Source organism: Egretta garzetta, unplaced genomic scaffold (genome assembly GCF_000687185.1).
Source record: "Egretta garzetta isolate BGI_Z169 unplaced genomic scaffold, ASM68718v1 scaffold188, whole genome shotgun sequence".
NCBI classification, from domain to species: Eukaryota; Metazoa; Chordata; class Aves; order Pelecaniformes; family Ardeidae; genus Egretta; species Egretta garzetta.
The window spans coordinates 3,723,088-3,732,070 of record NW_009260622.1 but is presented as its reverse complement, the minus strand read 5'-3'; the positions used below and the strand labels follow the sequence as shown (position 1 = coordinate 3,732,070).

Sequence of the window (8,983 nt, the reverse complement as noted above, 5' to 3'; positions counted from 1 at the left end):
GAAAAAGTAATTAAAAGTAACTGCAATGCCCAATTTTACTTAATTTTATACAAGAGCTCTAAGACATTTACATTACTTACAATCTTTAGACAAACACAACCACATCCCATGATTTTCAGAAGGAAGCATGGAACAGCCTTCACAAATAACAGTCAGTAACATTTGTAGCCCAACTCAGTTGCTACTTAGATACCACAATAATGGCCATGCTAAAAGGCCTAATTAACTCCCACAGATTTCAGAGAACTAACTAAATTAGAGCCAAAACAGGTACATCAACATGTTACCTTAACTTGCAGTCACCTCCTGCTTTCCTCTCAGTCACTCTGGCAACATATCAATTATCACAATACTCAGATTAGCTCCTGTTTCTAAACAAATACTGAAAAGGTGAATCTTTTCCCCTAAAAAGATTCTGCAGCGTAATTAGCAACACGTACTAAACACTTGTAATCCATAGTCATCTTCCAGAAAAAATGAATTTAAGGAGCTGTCGGTTCAAACTGTCAAATCTAAACTACTTGACAGCGTATTGAGCCTTTAAAGTTCTGTTGAGAGCAAAAGACACATCAGACACACGTATAGGTCTGTAATCAGAAATGTCAGACAGTAAGACAGCATTAAGTCGTGTTTTCTATGCACTAGAAATACATCAGCACAAGAAGCAGAGCGGTGTAAGATAAGATCTCCTGCAAGTGTATTTTAGTTACCTTGAGCCTGATTTTTATAATCATCCCTGATACTTCCAGTAACCTCAGTAGATCGTAAGATTAGAGGACCTCTAGAAATGGCACTTCAGGCATTTAAGCATTCACCTGACACGCTTTAACACAAAGAACAAACGAAAAAAAATGAGTCTAGTTTGGAACTTGAGAACTTATCCTGCTTCCGAGCTAGCAGGATGAAAAAGGAGCCAGAAGGCCTAGCTCAAGTGCCAAAAAGTACATCAGTAGTATCACACATCTTCTGCGAGACGCAGCTCGCATCAGGAAGCTAGTTAGAAAAAGTGCATCAAGAGTCAAGGCTGGAAATCGATGTAGGTTAGCTTCACATCGCACACGAAACCTGCTCCCTACCCCGCGTTAGTCTGCCTGCTGCAGATTGCTGACATATTGGCTTACATGCTCTTAGGGAACAAACTGAGTCATGCTGCTCAGACTTGAAAATAAACGTTTTAAAAAAAAGCTCTGCATTCTGCAGGCAGTACATCCAATTTCACAGAGCTGAGGCTCACGACACGTACACACTTGCCCATTTTGCCCCCAAGGTTACCTTTATGCACCAACTCATTTCTGCATGCAAAACGTAGTTGTGAAACAGACAGCTACATGCACTCAACTTTAAGAAAAGAGTTAAGCCTTTTCTTAAAGGCTTCTTTATTTTTAAATTCCTTCAAAACATAAATTAAACAAATCAGATGCAAAACACCTGCATTTTAAATTAGCATATATTTTACTGTATCAATCACAGCAACCTCATACAGTAAGATACACAAAAATAGAGCATGGTATCACTTCAATTCAACACAGTTTTGTACTACAGTATTCCATGACATATATACACAGGACTTTTCTTTTTCAAAGCAAGTATAGTCCCTGCTATGTTCACCGTAAAAATTACGTGGCATCACAGTTTTAGTTATTCACTGTAGTGTGAGTAGCCATATGGAAATTGAACTAGTGAACTAGAAGATACACCATATAGCAGCCAAACAGGCATGACACTTTAGAAGATGAACAAAAACAAAATACCCACCAAAATGAAAACCACCCTTAGACTGTATTTTAATAGTAAAATCGGTTTTAAATTCTTCACTATATACATAATGTATCTACATTTGTATCATATTTATATATATATATATTTATAAAAAAACCATACAAGATTTTGAAAACCTTAAAATCATTCACCTAAACAATATTCACCCCAACCTTCAGGGTCAGCAAGGCAATATTTGCCTATAACATTATGTTCCGTTGCAGTTCCTCGATTCAGAAATTTCCCTGATTGCTAAACACACGCCATTCACTTTGTTCCTTAGTGCAAACTGTACAGTAACTTATTGTTCTCAGCCCTCTGTAAGACTCGGGTTTCATCTTATTTCCATAATACTTCTGACACCCATTTATGGCTAAAATGATTTTAGCTATTTTACAATGTTAGCCTATATAGTTTCCCCCTCTACCTACCTCAAGCCCTCCCCCCACCCAAAAAATGTAAGACAAACGATCATTCATGCATGTTTCTGTCACACAGGGATCAATGGACATTTAAGTTCAGAAGCCTAGACTCTAACAGTGTTTAAAAAACCCCTAAGTGAATAATTTTAGTGCAAAGTGGACTACATAGTTTACATCTCAGCTAGAGTTCTTTACAGATATTTTAAACACATTTAATTCTGCACATCAGATTAGGTTGCCTGATACTTTGTTCTAACTAGCTAGTTGGAATAAGGAAGTTAGAAGGAGTCTTGTGGGTTTCCTTTTAATAAAACTAAAGCCTATTAATAATCACGTGTCGTTTGGGGGTCAAACTGTACAGAGCCTAGCACAACAGAGTCCTGGTTCTCGGCTAGGGTTCCTATGTGCTACAGTAATACAGATAAATATTATTATCTGATTCACATCCATAACTGATGAGGTTACTTCAACAGGAGTCACAAATGAGCTCTGATTTTTAACCAGGCCAGTGCTTTACTTGCTGGACTACACTACAGACTTCGCAGTGAATTTGGAAGCAAGCATAACATTTATACTTACAAATTCCATAACCACAAAGGAAAAGCGTGCACTGAGAACCAAAATCCTGCAATTCTTAGACAAGACTCCACTTAGACGAGTGGTAGCCTTATCAGAGGGAAAAAAATGTCAGATTAAAACCAAAAAATTGATCAGAGCCAAGAACATCAGTCTGCCACAGTGACTATAATAAGCTATGAAATACAGTACAAGGAAAAACAAAAAAATCACCTGAACAAATAACCCAGAGAGACTTCATAGTTATAATGATTCTACCACTTTTAAGAACTCAACATATTAAATATTTATTAAAAATAAACTTGTTTCCAAATTACCTATTTACAGTACAAAGAACAGTACTTAATACATGTGCAACAGAAAGTAAAGAAAATTAGTACTCATCTGGAAGGACAACACTCTAGGCATAATTTAAGTGACATGAATACAGGTTCACCTTTTTAAAATACCATACAGTGAAAACCAGTGGGATGATATTGGCAACACCAGAAAATAAAGCACGTATTGTCCAGATTCAGATTATATAAGCTTGAGATAAACAACCGGGAGATAAGGGGAGAAGGAAGAAACATAAGAATGAAAGGAAGAGATGATGTGGTGTTTGCATTTTGGAGATCAAGAAATGCAGACACACTGCAAAAAAATAGTCCTTATTGGCAAAACAAGCCATTCACATATTTCTTGCACATTTTAAAGTCATACTTTATCAAAAACTGGCAGTAGCTTCATCACTCATAGAAAATGAGGATCTTAATTTTTAGATTTTACTTTCAAGCCTTGCATGGTTTTATTTGGGCAAGGAGATGGCTGCAATGTAATAGAAAGGTGCGACATCACTTTTCTAAAATGCAACAGCTGCCAAGTTTTAAAGAAAAATGTGCTCTTCTCCCCCATTTAAATTGAAAAGTAATGATCATTTAGGAGTTACCTAAATTATAGCAGCATGAAATCTAATGTATCTGCAGCATCTGTGAAGCCACAAAAATCAAGAACTGGCACCTGATCACTGAACCATGGTTCCAAATATTTGGACATGTCATTTTTGTAAGAGGTCAGTGTATTTTCTTATCAGTGGAGTCAGTACATTAGTTAGCATAGCCCTTTCCCCTCCCCCTTTCCTTCCGCTCCAAAACAGACTAATCAAGTCTATCTATAAACTACATGGGACAGCTGGGACGACTTATAGTTTAGTTGATTGTTAGGCATGAATCTGTGAAGCTCGCTTTTTCTACAGCAGGGATCATAGTAGTAAGCATTGAGGCAAGTGTCACATGAGACTTTTGAGCAAAACGTGCAAGTGTTTGCAGCTCCCGATCGGTTACAAAAGCCACAGCGCGAGGTGCCTGAAGGTTTGGATTTTGAACTGAATTGAGCAGCTCGCTCTTGACTCTGAGTCTGTGATGTGTACTGAGATTTCTCCCTTAAAGCAGACGCCGGAGACAAGCCGTCATTTGGAAGCGGTTTGATTGAATAGGTGCTCTGTTTCATTGCTGGATATTCCTGCCTAGAGTTGAATAGATTGTCACACTTTTGGCAAACAGAAGTGCCACAAGGTACGCCACAGTTTTGGCACTTGAGGGAAGCTGTCTCTTTGGCTAGGTGGGTGCGTTTGTGGTAAACAGGGTTGGCATCATTTTTTAACACCCATACATCAGGTTTAATAGCTTCTTGTCTTTTAAAATTTAACATACTTCTAGAATCGGGATCAGTATATAAATCTAAGTCCTCTTGAGCAGAAAAATAGGAGCTGTAAGGGACATTTGTTCTTAGCATGCCATTGTGGTGAGACGAAGTTGGCAAGAATTCATCTGAACACCCGTGTGGGGAGCTTGACATTGTCAGAAGAGAGGGTGACGGACGGATAATTTCATCTTTAATGTCATCTTCCGCATCTACTAAAATTGGTTCTTTCCTGAGACTCAGTGAGCTCATCAAAGGTGGTTTCTTACTTTCCCAATAATTATCGTATGTGTCCACTGATTTAGAAGGCTTGCTCACCTTTGGCTTGAAATAATCCTTAGAGGCCCGTTCACTCGCCGATTTCTGGAGCACCATTCGTGCCATGGAAGTGTTTAAGTTTTCTTTGCACTCTGCACGCCGTTTCATGGCCTCTGAGCAGCCTCTAACATCTTCATTGCTATTTTTTCGTTCATTTATGACATCAATCTCTGAATAACCTTTATCCTTCACTTGCAAGTGAATCTCAAGAAGCTGCTCGCATTCCACTTTGGCCAAAAAGAGTTCAAATGAAACCATTTTCACTTGAATGGCATCAACCTGCTCTTTGAGCTTATACATTGTTCCCAGTTCTTGGACATAGCCCATGTAGTTCAAAATCTGCCTTACATCATCTTCAGTTAGAGCAGACTTTACATAATAAACAAAGGGTCCAGTGTAGGTCTAAGGGGGGTGGGGGGGAAATAAAAGGAAAACTAGGTTACAAATTCAGTGGTGGACTAGATGTTCAGATAATTCAGTGACAGATACTATATAATTAAATAGAATAATAACAACAGTGAACACATGCAACTCCCATGGCAAGATGTATTCCACTTCTGCATCCCTCCTGCTCAGCAGATGGAAATTCCGCATGAGGCAAATTCAAAGTAGGAGAGTTTTCATTCAAATTGAAATCCTGATTAGCATAATGTTCTCCCTGCTGATTTAAATCACTGTGCTATATACACTGACATTGACTTTTATGCATACCAGACATGTTTGCATTTACAAGCAAGTCTACCATGAAAGGTAAAAAAGCAGAGATTTCATGTATTGCCCCTGGACAGGGGCTAGCTAGAGATAACAGGAACACGGAATTACTGCGGGAGTACCAAAGTCCTCTTCAATTCAGCTTTAAATATACCTGAGGTGCACGCTTTTTTGTGTACTACTACTATGCAATTTCACATGTCTGTTTTGTTTAATTTTATATTAGGTCAAGAACTTCCACGAAGAAAGCCCTGTAATCAAAGATACAAGTTTGTGCAAGTTGAAATACCCTTTGCATCTGGAATACCTGAGGAATGTTCTTAACCCAGTTCAAACTGTTCTGGATTCCAGGCAAGCGTAGCCTGCCCATCACACCTTTCTACGGAACAGGTACTGGGTCCACAGTGCACAAACAAAGTCAGTATCGGCAGTGCATCAAGAGATATCCTCGACGGATCAGCCAACATTTCAAAGGCCAGAAATTAAGCATAATGATGATTTATGGAGAGATCTTGAAGAAAGGTAGTTTCCCCTTGGGGAAACAGAGAACTCTCAAATGTTCTAATAATGTTCAAGTTCTCTGCTAAATAGCAAAACAGTGTCTTTTTAAGAAAAACAAACAAAAATACCCACCACTAGTGCACACAACCTGCAAATTACTTTAGACACCTATACCAGCAGTGGTTTTATCCAGCTTTCAAGTCTCAAAGCTGTTCTTGTAAGTTACCTGCAGCATTCATTACTGAAATGCTGCAGCAGTTTTGAATTAGCATATAAGAACAGGCAAAAGATAAAATAGAAAAAATCAACAGCAGAGAACTCACTATCTGACTTCCAGCACCCAAGCTGAGCAATATACAAGTTCCTACTTTTTCCTCCAAGATCCTGGCATAGGTAAATAATTTGAAAGTACATTAAAACCAAAACTTCATGGATTGAGAACTGACAAGCAGATAAAAGAAATTCTGGACACAGCTCTTTCAGACAAGTTCCTTTACCATTATCATATAACTTGTGGGAACCTCAGCAAAGGATCCACTTGAAAGCATGCATTGGTCATTAGTACTTCCGCTCAATTAATAGCTGTTGCAAGACAAAAAAATCAAACTTTGAGTGAGCTTAAACACAGCTTGACCACTCACCCTAGTGAAAGCATCTCCAAGTAGAAATTAAGACTGCGGCAGGGTAGCCTGAACAAAAGCCTTAAATAAGCTTTTCCTCTATTTTATGGTTACATTATAAATGCATATAGTACTTGAACTTCTGCTCTCAGGATACTCTCACCAGCACAAGCATCGCTTCTTTTACATAGAACCTTTCCTATGGGTTCTGTTTATCAACTGTATATAGACAAATATATACATCATGCTAATAGGTGGAAAAAAATAAGTCTTTAGAGGAAATGCATGAAATGTGTTAAAGGAAAGAAAACCAAATCATGTTCTCACCACGGCCACACATAAAATGTCTTACCTTAATATTTTTGAACTCCTTTTTCCAGGGGTAAAGAAAGAGATTAATTCCAACTGTCTCGAGCATGCTGAATGCATTATGGAGAGAATGTAAACTTGAGGATTTCACAGATCTCAGTGAGTTTTCAGCCATCTCATAAAATTTTATCAACCGGAATCTATAAAAGGGGTCAATTTTGGGAAGGCAAAGTAAGGCTGCCGCTGCCACTCGCAAATACTCATCATTAATAGGACGCTGCTTGTTGTCAGAGGCATTCAGTTTGCATTCATGGAACTGTACATACTTCCTAAATAAATCGTCTTTATATTTTGTATCCATTGAAATCAGTTTTTATCTCGCACTTGGGCAGCTACCTTGTCTCTTTCATGGTTATTCGGCAGTAGGTTGATTATCTGGCATTAAGAATCTTCAGTAATGGCAACTCTTCTGGAATAAAAATTGAAAACAAAGACAAGTCATCACAGTTGCATAAATCCCAGATGTCCACAGCATCTATCTGCTTCACAGGATTCTATAAAATGGTTCACAGAGCAGAAGCTCCCAAAACAGCCTCTTTAGGTTTCTGAAAAAGCGCAAGAGTCTACAGAAACGCTGTTGTCCTGCTTTTCACTGTCATTCTCTTCCAGTTATCTGCCTAAAACAGAACAGCAAACCTACATCAAGCAAGGCACTGAGAGTTTGATACCATAAAGCTGGTGTAGGCTCAAGCCCAGAATGAGGGTTCCTTGGCTTAGGGAACCAAGGCAAAAGTAACTCACAGCAAAAAACTGAAAGGAGAAGAATGGGTTTTTAGGGTCTCTTCTCTGCATTTTATTTTGGCCTTTCAATTCAAACAACTTACACAAACATTATTTCAATCAGTCGCTGGTTTGGGTTTTGGGGGTTTTTTTGCCTTGCACAGTGATATAAAGATTAAAAAAAAAATCCCACAAAGAAGTTTCATTTTGCTCAACTTGGGAAAGCAACAACTTTTTTTTTTTTCCTCCAGCGACACGGGACTGCCTGTAGACTGAGCAGATTAATTAACTTTGCCTTTCTATTTCTAACATTTTCTAGGCTGATGACTGCCACTCACATTCCATCTGACGGCCCACCCAGGCCATCGCGGTACTGGGAGAGCTCTGCAGCCATCCCACAGAGAACAGGCTCTCCTGAATCCTGCAAAGTACAGCCAAAGTTTCAGCTGAATGCTGGCAGCAGCAAAGAAGACTAGAATCTTTTCAGCAAAAAGCTACACCTGCCATTTTTAGCTGCTTTATTAGAATAGAGCAAAATCATTCTGCTTTTACATCGTGGACATTTTTGTTTGCAGGAATAGTTGTTTTTATGTATATACTTATCTACATTTTCACCTCACTGAAGTCACATACTACACAGAATAAACTGGTGACAAAAGAAGCTTCCCAATGCTGCTTTACCAAACCCAAGGTAATTAACAGGCCATGGGACTCCATTTCGACTGCCTGAGGAACTCGTGATCAAAAAGCAGACCACAGGCTTTGTTTTATAAATGAAAACACAATCTAGCCCTTACGGACTTCCCAACTGTGAAGTGAAGGGAAGGAAGGCGGGGGAAATCAATGCGCTGTTTCAGTTATAGTCAGTCAGTCTGAAACAGCACTTTTAGAAAAGATTTTCCACCCATAGCAAAATTAACTGAATGAAAGGAGCCATAACACAAAATACACGGGGGGAGGGGGAACCACAAACCAACGACCAAGAGGCCAGGAAAACAAACAAAAAATCAGCCGCCTAGTAGTTAATACTGCTTGATGAAAGGCTGCGCTTAATGACAACACCATGTGGGAAAAGTTAACTAGCAGTTCAATTTCTGCTCAAAGGCACACTGCTCTCAGTCCTTCCACAATGAGAAGTTGCGCTCATGTCAAGAGACAAGCTGCGAATGGCAGGAAATGTGGAGTTCTAAATTAACATCTGAGCATAAGGGACAGGAGTAAAACCTTCTCTCTCCCCAGATCTTTCCTCCTTAAGTTGTGCAAGATGAAGTCTGTGGACAAAGACAACAGAATGCCTGTTCCTTAGCA

General features: G+C 39.0%; 1 protein-coding gene across 1 annotated transcript; it reads right to left on the bottom strand.

The window, feature by feature from the left end:
* Window positions 1–1,267: 1,267 nt before the first annotated feature.
* SPATA2 (spermatogenesis associated 2) lies at window positions 1,268–7,757 on the bottom strand. Its single transcript, XM_009645453.2, has 2 exons — window positions 6,939–7,757; window positions 1,268–5,156 (listed from the first exon to the last, which is right to left on the bottom strand). The coding sequence occupies exons 1-2, from the start codon at window positions 7,254–7,256 to the stop codon at window positions 3,903–3,905; spliced, it is 1,572 nt and encodes a 523-aa protein (XP_009643748.2). The 5' UTR covers window positions 7,257–7,757; the 3' UTR covers window positions 1,268–3,902.
* Window positions 7,758–8,983: the final 1,226 nt, after the last annotated feature.